Source organism: Grammomys surdaster, unplaced genomic scaffold (assembly GCF_004785775.1).
Source record: "Grammomys surdaster isolate TR1022 unplaced genomic scaffold, NIH_TR_1.0 140, whole genome shotgun sequence".
NCBI classification, from domain to species: Eukaryota; Metazoa; Chordata; class Mammalia; order Rodentia; family Muridae; genus Grammomys; species Grammomys surdaster.
Window position 1 is genome coordinate 2,527,069 of NW_021604598.1, and position 17,500 is coordinate 2,544,568.

The window sequence follows — 17,500 nt, forward strand, 5'->3', positions numbered from 1 at the left end:
GCCAGCCTCGGCCTCGGCCTCGGCCTGCGCGGCGGCGGCGGCAGCGGCGGCGGCCTGGGCCCGGGTGCGGCGGTGGCGGTGGCGTGGTGGCAGCGGGGCCTGGAGCCGGACCTAAGATGGCAGCGGCGGCAGCGACGGCGGTGGGGCCGGGTGCGGGGAGCGCTGGGGTGGCGGGCCCGGGCGGCGCGGGGCCCTGCGCGACAGTGTCGGTGTTCCCCGGCGCCCGCCTCCTCACTATCGGCGACGCGAACGGCGAGATCCAGCGGCACGCGGAGCAGCAGGCGCTGCGCCTCGAGGTGCGCGCCGGACCAGACGCGGCGGGCATCGCCCTCTACAGCCGTGAGTGCTGGGGACACCCTGGGGACGGCGGCGCACGAGGCCGGCAGCGCGGGGCCCCGGGGAGGGGGCTGGCGGGGGGGGGGGGGGGACTCGGGCCGAGCTCGTACACGCGGCTCCCGCTGCCCGCGGGCGAGATGGCAGAGGGTGTGTGCGGGGACCTTGGAACCCGAAGGGGGCGCGGGAAACAAGAGTCGCGGGCCTGAGATTTGCAGCGGGTGGGGAGGGGGGGCGCGTGGCAGGAAGTGGGGCCCTGAGGATTCTGGGGGGGGGGATTGTAGAGGGGACTGGAGAGAGGGAGTGATTGGGAAGGCTCTTGAGCGGGTGTGGTTTGTGGATCTCATCTCAGGGGACATCCTCTACACACACGGACATTTGAAAAGTGGCTTTCAGTGTGTAACACCGGGAAGGCTGGGTGCCGCCCTTGTGGAGGAGGACTTGGGATTCGGGTTCCCCCCCACCCACACACCCACCCGGGTGGGTAAACTTTAGGACTTAGGACAGAGCCCTTCTTGATAGATTCTCAAGCCCATCCCCCATGGAAACGTGGAAGCGAGGAAGGCCGGCTTGCTGATGGCCGGCTTTAGAAGTCAAGAGGTAACAAGCCACCTCCCTCGCCACGCGCCTCCTGTCTTTTTTAAGAACGTGAGAAGCTGGTGACATTATCAGAAGCTGCTTCAAAAACTGACATTTCAGTGGGGAGAATAACGGGGGGGGGGGGTCACTAGTATGTTTTCGGAGCGTATCCCCTCCAGCTTTGTAGTTCCACCTTTTATTCTTTCTTTCTTTTGCTACTCTTTCTCTGGCGGACTCCTCAGACGGATTTGCTCTTCTGTTTCATTGGTCTTTGTCTCCCAGGGTTTCGTTCACTGATGCTCTTAAGGAGCCACCAAGGAACACTGGATCAATTTTGACCTGTGGGAATTTTTTCCTATCCTTGGTAATGGGGTGTTGGGAAGGAAAATGTGCGTAGTAGTCTCTTCAGACTGGTTCTCCTCTCTTTGCTTTTACTTTAAAACACAGGAGAAAGAAGTGTCTGGTTCCCAAGTGTGGGGCACCTGTGGGGGCTTGGGCAGAGCCGGGGTCTCTTTGACCACATGAGAAAAAGGGGAATTTCACAGAGTAAGAAAAGAAGCTCTTTAGGACTCCAGACCCCTAAGCAAACCAGTGTATTTGGCTAGCCAGGGTACCAGGGCTTACCCTGAAAAGTGTTCTGGAAGCTGGGTGTAGTGGAAAAACCTGTGGTCCCAATACTTTGTAGGCTGAAGCAGGAGGAATCAAAGTTCGAGTATAGTTTGGGTGAGCAAATCCTGTCTGAATCACCAAAAAAACGTTCTGGGTAGCTTGGATTGTTTAAATGAACTTGATAAAAACTCCGTTTTTATAGACCTTATTTACAGAATTGTTATTTCCTACATAGTTCCTAACACCCAGCTGCCTCTATTAGAAGTTGATTTTATTACAGAGGAGACTTTACAGTTTGTGTTCTTGTTTTTGCTGTAATTACCTAAGTGGGCTAGGGGCACAGCGTGGGGGAGGATGTGGGCTCTATTCCCAACAGTAATATAAAAATAAAAATAAAGATTTTCATGGACTGGGGATATAGCTTATGTAGAACATTTACCTAGTAAATTTGAGACCTCAGGTTAGATCCGCAGCACCAGGTGCAGTGGCACAAGCCTGTACTGCTGCCTTTGAGAGCCTGAAGCAGGTCAGTGCTTTGTTTGTTTTGTTTTTGTGACAGGGTCTTTCCATATAGTCCTGACTGTCCTGGAGCTAGTTATTTAGACCAGGCTGGCCTCAGAGAGCTCCTCCTTCCTCTGCCTTTCAAATGCTTGGATGAAAGGCATGTGCTACCAGGCCTGGCTGTAGGAGTATCATGGTTTAAGAGCTGCTTGGCTACAAAGTGAGATCTTGTCCTCAGAAAAGAGAGCACAAGTGAGGCTGGCAGAAGACAGAAGTTCAAGCCAGACTTTGCTACTTGAGAGTCTCTGACCCTTTCTGTTCCCCAGATAATGACAATATTGAAAGTTATACAGAATTACATATACACATACACATACACATACATATACATATATATGTCCATGCATGTCTATACGTATGTACTATGTATAATTGAAAGAATGTTGAAGAGAGAGTCCATATTTCTCTCCCGGTTTTTTTTTTTTTTTTTTTTTTTAAAGATTTATTTACTTTATTATGAGTACAGTCTTCAGACACACCAGAAGAGGGCATCAAATCTCATTACAGATGGTTGTGAGCCACCATGTGGTTGCTGGGATTTGAACTCAGGACCTCTGGAAGAGCAGTCAGTGCTCTTAACCGCTGAGCCATCTCTCCAGCCCACGAGAGTCCATATTTCTCAAAATCCTCAGTCCCAGATACATTTTTTGGGGGCCAGAAAGAATTTTCACCTCTAGGCCAGTGGTTCTAAACACTTCTTAATGCTATGACCCTTTAATACAGTTCTTTATGTTGTGGTGACCTCCGGCCATAAAATTATTAAATTGCTTCTTAATAACTGCAATTTTGCTACTGTTACGAATTGTAATGTAAAATATCTGATATGTAGGATTCCTGACATGTGACTCTCGAAGGGGTATTGACCCACAGGTTGAGAACCACTGCTCTTGGCTAAAGTGACATTGGGGTGAAGCTTCCCCCCCACTTTAATTATGTCTATTTATTTGCGTGTGTGTGTGTGTGTACATGTGCATGTATAAGGGGTGTCGTATGGCACAGCGAGCATGCGGATGTTAGAGGACAGCCTGCAGGACTTTGTTCTCTCTTTCCACCTTATGGGTCAACTCTTCAGAGTTGGTGGCAAATGTTTTTACCCACTGAGCCATTTTTGAGACAGTCTTTCATTTTCCAAGCTGGCCTTCTACTTGCTGTGTAGCCTAAAGTGGCCTTAGACATCATGACACTTCTGCTTCCCTCCTGCTGGGATAACAGACTTTTACCACCATCCCTGACTTTGGGGTGTGATTAAACTTGGGTTCTGAAGGCAGGCTAAATTGGGTGTGTTGATTTCCAAGGGTCTCTGTAGCAAATGCCCACAAGTTTGGTGGCTTAGAGCTGTTGGGCTATAGTCACTCTCATTTCCTGGCCTCAACTCTGAATCAAGGTGTCTCCAAGGCCACTTTCCCTCTGGGTGTGGAGGTAAGACCACTTCCTCTCTTGCAGGTTCCAGGGACTCCAAGTATGACTACTTAGCTTTCTGTAGCCAAACTCCAGACACCCCTCATTTCTGTGGCTTTTCATCTGTCTCTGTGTACTTGTTTCCTATTTTTGTTTTGCTCTGAGATGGTCTTATGTAGAGTCTTCTTGGGGGCCCCAGTGCTTTGGCCAAAAGTCACCAAATGTTTCATTCACCTTGTTTTCAGACCCCAGGATCTGAATTTGTTCATGGGCTGTAAGGAGGGTTTGTCAGAATACCAGAAGGAATCCAGTGCCTCAGCTGTGTATCAATCTCTGTGGGTACTATAAAGGCCCGAACTGAACTCAGGAGTCTTGAGTGGTGGTAGTTACTCAGCTGTATAGTCTTTAGCTAGCCTTATGACATGTCTGTGCCTACCTAGTTCCTTAGCTGCAGCAACACTTTACTGCCTATAGCCTGAGGCCCCTCTGGTGGGTTGAAGTGCATGAGGAAGAGAGTCTAGAGCAGGCAATTTGTAGCAAGTGTTTGTCAACAATGCATTTCTAAAATTACATATTCTTTGGTAATTTCACATATGAATACATTGTATTTAAATCATATCCACACTGAACAGAACATTTTTATAGATGTTATTTTTATTTTGTATTACTATTGTTACTAATATTTTGAAACAATGTTTTATATTGCTCAAACTGGCATCAAGTTTGCAGTATAGCTGATGACCTTGAATTTCTAATCCTCCTGCCTCCATCTCTCCAGGCCTGGGATTAGAGACATGCAGCACTGAAGATAGAATCCAGGGCTTTGTGTATGGTAGGCAGACTTCATACCCACTGAGCCTTAGCCCCAGACATTCATCAGGGTAGCATAAGGAAGAGCTGGTTTTCTAGGATTCCCCCTTATGTTTTATACCCTATGATGGGAGAGAGATTCCTGGGCATCCATTTCTCTGCAGCTGTGCCTTTCATTGGGAGATGTGGTAAGCAGCTGCAGAAGGCCCCATTCTAGTCCATCTGCAGAGTACTTACCCTTTCCAACTCTCTAGCCATTCAGAGTCACTGGCTGTTTGTTAGCCATGAGATTGGCCACATGGCAGGCAGCTACCGAAACCAGGCCAGTCTCCCTGGCATGGGTTTTCCCCAGCTTTGAAGAATATTGGCATAACCTCTACAAGAATCGAGTCTTCCACCACTAAAAGGAGGCTGCTTCTCAGAAAAGCCCAGTCTGGGCTGGCTAGGAGGAGAACAGAGTTAACTTGCAGTTGCTCAGCCTGGCACCATCCTGTCTACAGATGCCCAGGACATTTTTCTGTTTTGATCAGCAAGAATGAATCTGGATGATGTCCTGGATGCTCCCAACCCCTTAGGAAGAGATGCCTTGCACAGACCATGTCTGATAAGAAAGGCCTAATAAGAAAGGCCTAATGTTTGCCAGGCAGTGGTGGCACACGCCTTTAACCCCAGCACTTGGGAGGCAGAGGCAGGCGGATTTCTGAGTTCGAGGCCAGCCTGGTCTACAGAGTGAGTTCCAGGACAACCAGGGCTACACAGAGAAACCCTGTCTCGAAAAAAACAAAAAACAACAAAAAAAGAAAGGCCTAATGTTGCCGGGCGGTGGTGGCGCACACCTTTAATCCCAGCACTTGGGAGGCAGAGGCAGGCGGATTTCTGAGTTCGAGGCCAGCCTGGTCTACAGAGTGAGTTCCAAGACAGCCCGGGCTATACAGAGAAACCCTGTCTCAAAAAACCAAAAAAAAAAAAAAAAAAAGGCCTAATGTCATTTTGGCAAGGGACATGCAAGGTGGAAAGGCTGGAGAAACCTCTATGTTGGGCCGTCACTCAGTTGGTATAGTGTTTGCCTAACATGCATAAAACAGTCTTGCATAATCTCTGTATTAACTAGGTATGCTGCTGTACACCTGTAACCCCAGCACTAGGGAGGAGGATCTGGAGTTCAAGGCCTGCCTAGGCTGCATAGTGAATTCAAAGTCAGACTTGTGGTACAGCTAGACTGTGGAGTCATAGGACCAGGGGCCTTTGTGATTTTCCTCTGCATTTTCTGAGCGTTTGTTATGAGCCCAGGCATTAGACTGCTTTATTGTCAAGATAGGATGAAGTTTAAAAGAATAGATAGGATGAAGTTGCGAAGTTAGTGATACCAGAAAGATCATCTTCTGTCACCTACCTTATGTCTGTTGTCATTTATTTTGGATTAACTTTATATCAGGATCTTCATGAGCTCCCATTGTCCAACTCAAGTGCTTGAACAGCATAAACCTGGGCCTGTTGGCAAAATGGAGCCTATGGCCTATTTTTATACAGTCAGGGCTAGAAGCATTTATAGTTTGTAGGGGTTGGGAAAAAAAATCACGAGTCCACAAAAAATGGTCAGCAAAGACCATCTTGTTTTAGAAAAACTGTATTATTGGCCAGTTGTAGTGGTTGTATGCCTTTAATCTCAGCATTTGGGAGGAAGAGGCAAGTGGATCTCTCTGAGTTTAAGGCCAGCCTGGTCTACAGAGTGAGTTCTAGGATAGCCAAGGCTATACAGAGAAATCCTGTCTCAAAAAAACACAAAAAAACCCATAAAAACAAACAAATAAAAACCCAAAACTACCAGTAGTATTGGCTTGTGGGTCTTTAACTGCAAAAGGTTGTAAGTAAGCCCCGGGATGGAAGAATGAGCAGCCCGGGGCTGGATAAGGCTCCTTTCTTGCCTAGCAGGCCTGAAGCCCTGAGTTCCATTTACTTCTGAGAAGATTTCACATCAAAATCTGACTTTGTGCTTCTGAATAGCTGTTGTAGGTGTCAGCCCCAGTCTGCAGGGTTTGAGTCCACTGAAGTGTGATGCCTTCCTTCTCTTTACAACAGCCTCAGCTTCGCTGGGTTGCTCTGATTTGGTGCTGCCCATAGGGTAGCTTTTTGAACTCAGATGTCCTTTCCTATGTGTGCATAATATTTCCTCATTAGGCCCAGCCCTTTCCTTCAGGCAGCTGAGTTTGAGCTCTCTGCCAGTAGCTGTGGCCTCCAGGTTCCTGCCCTCTGCCCTTGTCCTCTTCACCTCTACTTGGGCCATTCCCAGACCCAAAGCCCTTCAGCCAGTGGTTTCAACCTACTTAATGCTGCAACCCTTTAATACACTTCCTCAGGCTGTGGTGACCTCAACCATAAAGTTATCTTGTTGCTACTTCATAATTCTAATTTTGCTACTGTTACGAATCATAATGTAAATATCTGATATGTAACCCCAAAGGGGTCATGACCACAGGTTGAGAACCGCTGCCCTCATCTTTGATTTGGACATGGACGGTTTAATTTGGTTTTCCTGTCATTGGACAGTTTGCTGTGACTTGACTTGTACTGTATGTTTACGGAATTTTCTTTGAGCTGGTATGTGGAGCTCTTTCTGACCTCTCCGCATCCAGCTCACATAGTCACTTGTTGGTCCACATGGATGCACTGAGCTTGCTTGAGTATGTCAGAGGTAGCTAGGAGATAATGTACATCTCCTGCATCTGTGCCCCACCACACTCATGGTCTCAGAGCCTGCTGAGACAGTGAATGGTAAGCACTGAGCCTTGGGCTTCCACATGGGGATCTGGGCAGGGGAACAGCAGGGTGTTTTCCCCAGGATATGACTCTACCAGGGATCATCTTGGGTTAGCAGATGGGGTTGGTTCAGGAGACCCTCTGGCAGCTACAGTTCCTGCCCAGGGCATCTACCATACACTTGAGGGTCTGGTGGAAACAGGGGGAACAAGACTTTTAGGAAGTGGGGTGAGTGGAAGGGCATGCCCAGCTGGGTGGAGAGTTGAGGTTGGGAAGAACTTCCACCAGCTCAGGACTACCTGGCCTACGCAGAGCTTCTCAAGATTTTGTGTATGTTCATTGCAGTGCCTGGGGGTGGTGCTCAAGGCCTTGTACAGGCGTAGGCAAGTGCTATACAGCTGAGCCACACTGTCTTGGAACCCACAAAGACTGAACCCAGTTTGCTGGATATGAGGTCTCAGACCATCCTGTGAGCTTCACTTGCCCTTCACCTATAGAGATAGATGGACGACTCTCAGGGCTGTTTGGCTCTATCACATCCGAATCCCTGTAGCTGGCCTTGCTACTCCTGTGAGCTCCTGAGCAGACTTTGAGAAGAAATTATAAATGAGTTAGGGATCATAGATCAGGAAAGGGCTAAATTTTTGAAAGGCAAAAGAGGCCAGCAGCCCCAGAGCCTACCATGGTGTCCCAGGGAACATGCATGGGCTTCTAGGGGGCAGGGTGATGGGGCTGTCTGTAGAGGTGCAGCCATATTGCTATAGTCCATATTTCATTCATTACCCCAAGGAGGACATGTGCCTGAGTGTGAACTGCTGTTCCTAGCCCCTGCTTTCCACTAGCAAAAATCACTGCTCTGGATATCTTGGGGTTTGAAAACATCTGAGGTAATGCTCAGATCCCACTTAAGTTTGTATGTCTCAGCCTGGGGCTGTAGCTTGGGGGTCAGGTATGATGGAAGTTCTGGCTCCTATTCCCAGCCCTGCAACAAACAAGCAAATTCAACATTGCTTGTTCCCTCAGAGGTTGGAGATCACTCAGGAGTCCCTTTCTAACATTAGAGGGAGGCTGGCCACTGGGCCTCTGCTAGAGGAGCTTTGCAGTTGCCTGGCTAGACCATAGCACAGTGGAACTCAGTGCTCACTGTCAGGTTTTTCCTGGTCAGGATCCTCACCATTTCTTTGACTCTACCACAATTTCCTCTGCTGTGAAGTGGGATTTGTGCATTTTTCTTAGGATTGTTATGAGGGCAAGCTGACAAGGGTCAAGTGTTAGGGTAGAGTATGGTCCAGGCGTCTCCACAGACTTGCACTGGGAGTGAGCTAGGTTGAGCATGGCCAAAGACAGCAGGGAGATCGGGAACTTCTATTGTAAGAGCGGCCTTCCTGTAGACATGGGGTAGGGCAGGGCTCAGATTACTGCCCTCTTGTTCTTAGATCTCAGTGTCTTCTTGGGGAGGGCCAGCTGGTTGAAGATGGCTTTAGCAAGGGTGTACATTTGGTTTTTTTTTTTAATTATTGTTGTTGTTGGGGTTTTTTTTTTGGTTTTTTTTTTTTTTTTTTGGTTTTTTTGAGACAGGGTTTTTCTGTATAGCCTTGGCTATCCTGGAACTCACTCTGTATACCAGGCTGGCCTCAAACTCAGAAATCTGCCTGCCTCTGCCTCCCAAGTGTTGGGATTAAAGGCATGCGCCACCACTGCCCGAGAAAGGTGTACATTTGTATCTAGATTCACCATCACACAAAGTCATGTGGAGAAAACCTATCCCTCCTGCCCCTGCCAGGTACAAGGACCAAGAGGCTGCTGAGGAGGATGGCAGCTAAGAGGAAAGGCTAGTCTAGCCATAGAGCTGGGAGCTCAGAAGGATGGAGGACTGAAAGGCACTCTGGAACAGGCAGCACTGCTTCAATTATATAGCTGGGCTCTTCTCTCTTGGGGTTCCTGTCACAGCAGGAACCTCTCCTCTCTGTCCTGACATTGGGATAGAAGCTGCTGAGGACCTGAATGACAGAGTCATGACCTTGTGACCTTGGCTAAGTGAAAGAATTCTTTTTTTGTTTTTTTTGTTTTTTGTTTTTTGTTTTTTCGAGACAGAGTTTCTCTGTGTAGCCCTGACTGTCCTGGAACTCACTCTGTAGACCAGGCTAGCCTCGAACTCTCGAACTCAGAGATCCGCCTGCCTCTGCCTCCCAAGTGCTGGGATTAAAGGCGTGTGCCACCAATTCTTAGGTCCTCCAGTAATACAGAGGGGTTTTAAGGCCCTAGGTAGTACTGTTAGTAAATAATGGTCATAAGCCCACTGTGTGGTCACAAAGGGATGAGTGTCTAGAGCAGCCAGCCGTGGTATTTGCCAACCTTTTAAGAACTGTTGGGGGGGGTGGCAGAGAGGAGCAGTGTCAGCCAAAAGAGCACGAGCTGCTCTTCCAAGAGGACCTGGGTTCAATTCCCAGCACCCACATGGCAGCTCACAACTGTTGTACAACTTCGGTTTCAGGAGAGCTGGTGCCCTCTTCTGGCCTACAGGCACCAGGCTGTTTCACAGCTGTACATGTAGGCAAAATACCCATATACATAAAATAAACTGGTCACACTGGTTTTCTGGGTTATACTCCTTGCATTCAGCCCAAGAATCCCTTCCTCCCATGTTTTTGTCTACCTTGTTAAAACCATTCACTACCATATTTTGGCAAGCTATTCTATCAAAGCTGTTTTTCTTCAGTTCTGTTGGCTGTCACTTCAGCTAATTGTGTTCCCCAAGGTGGGATTCTTTTCCATTGTATGCATGCACCTGCAGAATGGTTTGGATTCTAGAAACTTGCTCATTAGCACAGACTGGATGAGACTGAGAGATGTTGCCCAGATGCCTCTAGTAGGGCGTGCTCTTATTATGGAAATAATCAAAGGACAGATGTGGGTGAGTGGGAGACTGGAAAGGAAGATGGAGGGTCCTTCTGGAACTTCTAGGTTTCTATCATGTGCTCTTGAGGGACACTTCCATGCCCTCCACCCTCAAGGCTGTGCCTGAGTCTGTGAGTAAAGATTTGTACCCTTCTTTATTAATGCACCCAGGCCCTAGCTAATGTTAAGTGTAGCCAGTGTGCCTGGCTGACCATGTGCTTTACTGAAATTCATTGACTGTCCCTTTTTTCCCCTTTTTGGTTTTTTCGAGACAGAATTTCTCTGTGTACCCCTGGCTGTCCTGAAACTCTGTAGATCAGGCTAGCTTAGAACTCATGAGCTGGCCTCTGCCTCCCAAGTACTGGGACTAAAGGTTTCCACCACTACTGCCTGGTGCTCGAGCACTCCCTTCCTCCGTGTGTGTGTGTGTGTGTGTGTGTGTGTGTGTGTGTGTGTAGGTCAGAGAACTACCTCGGGTCTTGATCCTCGCTTCCCGCTTTATTTGAGGCAGCCTTTTTTATTTGTAGCCATATATACCTTAGGCTAGCTGGCTTGTGAGCTACTGAGAAGTCTTTCATATTCACCTCCCATCTTTGTTAGGAGCACTGGAATCACAGCTGGGAACACTTGTGTCAGCTTTACGTGAATTCTGAGATTTAAACCCAAGTCCTCACACTTGTGTGGATAATGCTTTACCCACTTAACCAACTTCCAGCCCCACTGACTCGTGATGTGTATGTGTTCAAGTATATGCACCCATGAGCACACCAACAGATTCCAGAGGAGGAAGACCATCAAGGAGACTTCCTCCATTGCTCTTTCCGTTATTGAGACAGGGCCTGCCATTTCACTTGAAGCTCATGGATTCTGTCACACAGCTAGTCAGCAAGCACCTGGAATTCACCTATCTCTGCTTCCAGTGTTGGGGTTTATAGATATTCATGGCCATGCCAAGCTCTTCCATAGGCACTAGGGATTTGAATTCAGGTTATCCACAAACATTGTTATCTGCTGAACCATTTCCTCAGTCCCCACTGATTGCCTTTCACTATCTGAACATCCTCCATGGTTGGCCTGACTCCCAAGGAGTTCCAGTAGACGCAGCTCTCCCCTCCTTGGTTTTATCCATGCAGAAGGTGAATGGCGTTGCGGCTGACCCCACAGCTTGCAGCTCTCATGCTGCTCTGTGCCCCTCTTCTTCTACTCCTCAGGCTCTGGTGACATACGTTACTTACACCTCTCGCTTCCAGCAGGTCTTCCCTGAGGCCCCCTCCTTGTTCCACATCGGTGACTGGCCAAGGCAGGCGGAGTTCCTCAAGCAAAGAGCCTGTGTTGGCTGCACTGCTGTGCTCCACTGTCACTACAGGCAGCAATGGCCAAGAGGCAGCCTTTGAGCCTGGGTGGGAAGTGGGCCTTCTAACTCAAACATCCTGTACTCATGGAGTTCTCAGGGCCTAATAGGAAGCTTTTCTGGCTGCCTAGCAGCCCCAGGACATCTGTTTCTCCCAGAGACAAGGACTCTACAGCTGACAGAAACTGCTGCTCCATACCTCTGAGGTGGACTGTGTAGCTTCTGCCTCTGGGAGTTTAATCTCTCAGCAGCCACTGTGGCCTATACATTGAGGTCCCTGAGGTCCCTTGTACTGCTTTCCCACATGCTTCATCTCACCCCAGCCTTTCAGGCCTCTGCAAGTATCTTGTCCACTAAAGACCTCTTGGGTGCTGTGATGTGTAGTTCCTGCCAAGTGTTACAGGTGCCATTAGGGTTACCTTATGCTATTGCAGAGTCAGCCCTGGGTGCTGTATTGAATTGGCTGGTAAAACCAACAGTAGAGCCCCACCTAAATTCCTCCAGGGGCTTTGCTTAGTGGTAAAGACCCTGTTTAGAAATACACCCACTCCCACCCTAAGTGAGGAACTAGGCATGCACAAAGCCTCCTTATGCTCCATCTACACTTCCCTCCCAAGAGATTACAAGTGGTATGTGAAACTAACTCCTATCAGCCCTTTGGCTGTAAGGGCCTTCTAGGTAAGCTAGGTCTAGGAGTCACCATTTGATGGATTAGCTGGGAAATACAGTGACGGGTTGAAGACACACCTATGTTATCTTTACCTTTGTTGTACCTAGAATTTTCTCTGGAGCTCCTTCTCCCCACTCTTTGTCTCGACCCACTGTGCTGAGTTGGGTGCTTCGTGTTACCCCACCCTGCAGTTTGCCCACAGGCAGAGGGTGTGTTCATCCTGACCACACTCTAGGCTGCGACTGGTTTGATTTTCTAGACAATTAACATTTTAAGTTTGGTCTGACTGACTCCAGAGCTAGTCTGGCCTTTATAGTGGGTTCTAGGAGCACTTTCCCAGATGACAGCTGCCTGGAATGCAGCCTGGAGTGGGCTGCCTGGGGCAACCTGACCAGCAGCTTAGCCCAGTCCACCTCCTTCACACACACTGGGCACAGGGGAGTGGGTGCTGCTGGCTCTGGGAGAACCGCGTGAGGAGGAGCAGAGCTGCCATGTGCATCTCCCCAGTGCATCAGGGTCCAGAGTCAGGTCTTGCAGCAGCCAGAGCTTATGCCTGGTTATCTTCTGTGTACAGGGTAAAAATTCTACCAACTCAGGAGGGTGTGTCATGAAAAGCCAGACCTATCTTCCCTGTGCACTGTGACCTTCCTTGGGTCAGTCACTCAGAACATAGGCACACCTATCTCCCATTTGTCTTGTCTACCCCTCCTGTCATGTACACTCGTCTGGGCATCCCCCCAAGTCCCTGGCCATGGCCAGGACTAGATTGGTGTTCATTGTCTGCATAGAGCTCTGTGGAAGGCTGGACCGAAATGTATTCCCTTCCTGGGGCAGCCACGCTGTTTATTGAACTTGTGCTTCCATAGTAGCCTCCTACTCCTTCCATCCCTGTCCCATCTGTGTGTGTGTGTGTGTGTGTGTGTGTGTGTGTGTGTGTGTGTGTGTGCGCGAGCACACGCGAGCGTGCATGTGTGTAGGGGGGGAGTGTATGTGTGAGAGGGGGGCCAGAGTGTGACCTGCAGTGATGTTCTTCAGGTACCATCCACTTTTAGTTAATCATATTAATAATCATTGTGTTTGTAAACTGGTGCTGTGGGTGTGGTGTTCTGTGCTGTGGTGTGCGTGTGGAGGTCAAAGGACAACTTTGTGGCTTCATTCCCCCCCCCCCCCCAAAAAAAAATCTCTTCACCTACTGAATCTCTGCCTCCTTAGCACTGGGATTGCACATCATTTTTTCTTTTCTTTTTTTTTTAATGATTTATGTATTTTTAACTTTATATGCATTGGTGTTTTGTCTGTGTGTTATGACCTGCAATGTGGTTGCTGGGAATCGAGCTTGGGTCCTCTGGAAGCACAGCCAGTGCTCTTAACAGTTGAGCATCTCTCTAGCCCACTCTTGATTATTTGTTTGTTTGTTTTTCTAGACAGGGTTTTTCTTTGTAGGTTTTCCAGGCTGTCCTGGAACGTAGTCTATAGACCAGGCTGGCCTTGATCTCCTAGGTCCGCCTGCCTCAGTCTCCGGAGTGCAGGGATTAGTGCTGAGATTAAAGCATTAGCTGCCACCACCTGGCCCACTCTTGTTTTTTAATGTGGGTTCTGGATTTTGAACTCAGGTGTTTGTGCTTTCATGACAGACAATGTACTGACTCATCTCCCAGCTCAGTTTTACTCTCTGTGTATCCCTGGCTGTCCTGGAATCCTCAACCCTCCACATGTAGACCAGGCTGTCCTCACACTCAGAAATCCACCTTCCTCTACCTTGGAGTTCTGGGATTAAAGGTGTGCACTGCCACAAGTCAAAACCTACTTCTTTTAGTTGGCCATTCATTTGTCCATTCATGTAGTAGGTATTAGCTTTTGTGGTGCTCTGGACCTCCCTAAACTCTATCTGAGGATATCTTTTTGCATGTTTGCTGTGTAGGATAAGGAAGGCAAAGGAAGTTCCCTGGTTGAAGGGCCAGAGAAGAGAGTCAGTGCTTCACCTGGCAAGGACAGAAGAGCCTAGGGTGACCTCATAGTCCTCAGATGCCCCAGGGCAGGCAGACTGTGGTCACAGCTGCTTCCCAGCCTCTCCTGAGACAGCAAATCATCTGCCTTAGGTTACAACAGGAGGAAGATCTGGCTGAGGTCTTGGGCCAGCCTCTCCATGACAGTGGGTGATCTGCACTGGTGACAGACAGCCATCATGACTACTGCATTAAGCAGTGGTGATGGTCACTTCCACCTCCGTCACACAGTAGAGGACTTTCATCCTTCTGCACTCACTTGTAGACAGCTTACTTTCAACACCACCCCTCTATATGCTGCCTGCCTTTCCTCAGGGGTTAGAGTGGCTGTTTTAAAAACACAGAAATATTATAAAAATATGTTTTCATTTTTATGGTATGGGATATAGGGCAACTGCAGGTTATCCACAACAGCTGACCATGTTTTGCCTCATGCATGATTTTGCCAGCTACAGATAGTTTCTGTGATTGTGTTACATTTGGAATTCTGGGGACTTTTCAGAGGGTATATGAATCCTAGGGCCCAGAGAGGCAGAGTGGATTGTTAGTTGGTTGTTGGTTGCTATTGGTCATAGTTTGTTAAATAGTTCTGGTCAAAGAAGAAACTAGTTATCCTGAGGCAAAATCAGACTTGCCCCAAGGAACTCGATGCCCCTGATCAGCAGGAAGTAGTCTAATGATAATGTCACCCCCTTTCCAACAGCTGAGAAACAAAACAAGACCCAGGGTTGCACCTGGACAGTGGTCCTCTCATATCAGAGTTCATTTTAGCCCTTTTCTAACTAGGTGGCCCACAATGATCTAACCACACAAGATTGAGGACAAACCTTTGGTGGCCAGTGGTTTGGAGCCAAAGTTACTTCAGGGTTGGAGGTAGGAGTCTATAATACAACTTACTCCATCCCTGTAATCAGCCTGCCTCCTTCCCTTCCAGCATTCAGCCACTGCTCATGCTTTCTTGTCTTCTCACTAGCTTTTAGCATGTGAAACAAGACCAGTCTGTTTGTTCACAACTGGATCCTGTCCCTCTTCTTGGTGCACTGGCTAAGGCTGGGTGGCCTCAGAATTTCACCTTGATCTTGGGGAGAGGTTGGTGGGAGGGGTGGAATCTATAACCCCAGGAGGGGGTTTAGCTTTAGCCAGCCCCCCTCTCACTTGGAATGCATCTTCTGAAAGAGTAAAAGTGAAAAGCCTTGTTGTATTTAGCAATGTTAGGTGATTAAGGAAAGACTTCATACTTGGTTCAGGGTGTGCCTCCTAACAAGTACCCAAGATTGGCAGCTTTAGTTGCTTCTCTACTGATGGCAATAATAGCCTCCTGCTGGGAAGGGAGGGTGTGAATTGCTGTGACCTTTTATCCCACCTGTACTATTAGCTACTTTTTTAGTGTCATCTCTCCCTCCCTCCCTCCCCTTTATTGTCCTCCCTCCCTCTCCTTGTGCAGATAGAAAGTTCTACTGGCCAAGAACTTTGTTCCAGGTCATGCCTACTCCTGCTGGTTTTACTAACCGTAGCTTTGACAGCCTAAGACATCACGGAATTTCTGCTTGCTCTATTGCTTTCTAGACAAGAGGTAGGGACCACTGACCTTCAAGCAGTGGGAAGATCTCCAGCCATCCTTAGGTGTTGGGAGCCGACTCTTAGCCAAAAGCAGCTATCATCTTTACAACCATCTCGAGCTATATACCCTGACAAGAGACTTGTTTTCAACAGCCTGCAATAGCTGAGCGCACTCTGATAAACATCTTGTTACACTGTTTAGTGCCCCCAGCTACAAGGTGCTCCTGGTATCCATGGCTACAAGGCATGTGACATAGTGCCTTCAGTTGAGCTTGTCCACGAGGACAAGTCACGTGGTAAAGGGTATAAATACCCAGGATTTCCTTTCTATGTGTGAAAGGTGTGAGGAGACTGAAAGAGTGAGGAGAATATAGAAGAGAGGAGAATAAAGAAGAGACTTGAAGAGACTCCACTGGACTCTGTCTTGTATCTATCTTTTGCGTCTCTCGCCCCTTTTTCGTCCCCACTCTCTCTCTTCCTAGACCCTGACCTGCAGACCAGAGCAACAGAACCGGCCAGCCTTTACAAAGTAACAGAACAAGCCATTACAAAGAAATGACCATTACATTTAGGTATGGACAGGCAGGCCACGATTTGTACCTGAGCTTTTGTGCTTCCACAGACTGAGTGTTACTGCTCTGGGGACAATCCTTCTTTGAAGTGGAGTAGATACACGTGCCCTGCACTGAGCTAGGAGTATTAACAAGCTTCACTGTACAGTAGGAACTTGTCCAGAAAATACTAGAAAACCTCTGGGAAGAAAATGACAAGGTCACAGAGGAAAAGCAAGGTTGTTCCTGTCCAAGAACCATGGAGGACTTTTGTCCATACTGGAAGGATGAGAGTCTAGGGAAAGCCAGTGAGCCAGTGGGTTCAGTGAAGCAGAGGATGCGACAGAGGGCCTTGAGCCCCATGTGGAGTTGGGACTTCTTACTGAAGACTCTAGAAACCAGGAGTCCATGAGTGGTTTTATTTTTGTTTGTTTGTTTTGTTTTCTTCTTCTGTTTATTTGTTGAAGTTTTTTAAAAAAATGTTTATTTATGTATATGAGTACACTGCAGATGTCTTCAGACACACCAGAAGAGGGCATCGGATCCCATTACAGATGGTTGTGAGCCACCATGTGGTTGCTGGGAATTGAACTCGGGACCTCTGGAAGAGCAGTCGGTGCTCTTAACCGCTGAGCCATCTCTCCAGGCCTGTTGAAGTTTTTAGTGAGGTTTTTGTTCATGGCACATTGTGTAGAGGTCAGAGGCCAACGTTTGGGAGTCGCTTCTGACTTTATTCCTTGTTAAAGCAAAGTATCCTTGTTTCTGCCAATATACACTGAGCTCCTTCTGGTCAGCTGCTTATGATCTTCTGGGTGATTCTCCTATTTCTGTCTTCTGTCTCCCTGCAGAAGCGCTAGGATTATAGATACAGGCCATCTACCCAGCTTTTCATCACATGAAAAGTTCTAGGGACGGAACTCAGGCCAGTAGGCTTGTGTAGCTAATGCTTTTACCCACTTAGTCATCTCCCAGCCCACTTTGTTTTTTGGATCCCTCTGTAGTCCAGGCTGACCTGTAACTCATCATACATCTCATATTGGCTTCAAACTCAAGGTGATCTTTAGCTCCCCAAATGCTAGGAACTCGATATGGCCTGTACACCTGGCAAGTTTGTTTTGAGAAGGATCTCATTATGCTGTCCAGGTTGATTTTGAACTCATATGAGTTTAAGTGGTCCTCCGACCTGTGCCTCCTATGTATGCTCAGTGGGGATGATGTTAAGTGAAGAAAAACCCTGCAGTTGGGCTGAGATGGAAGGGGCTTGTCTAGTAGGTAGTTACAGAGGCCTGGCATGTCCCCTGGGACTATCTGCTCCAGGGCTCCTGGGCCTTAGGGTCCCTAGACCCTCCTGCCTTAGGGAGGCATCCGGGCTAGAGCCTGTATTACAGGAGTTTGCTGACAGGTAGGGAATAGGGTA

The 17,500-nt window shown here is 48.2% G+C and overlaps 1 protein-coding gene across 3 annotated transcripts in view; it reads left to right on the forward strand.

Moving 5' to 3' along the window:
* The first annotated feature begins 21 nt into the window (after window positions 1-21).
* Carm1 (coactivator associated arginine methyltransferase 1) overlaps window positions 22-17,500 on the forward strand; it is a 43,897-nt gene continuing 26,418 nt past the window's right edge. For 2 of the 3 annotated variants that reach the window (XM_028763939.1, XM_028763940.1), the window contains exon 1: window positions 22-339. In XM_028763939.1, coding sequence (XP_028619772.1) covers window positions 117-339 — 223 coding nt within the window. In that variant the 5' untranslated portion in view covers window positions 22-116. The remainder of the gene's footprint in view (window positions 340-17,500) is intronic. The other variant, XM_028763938.1, reaches the window with a different exon arrangement.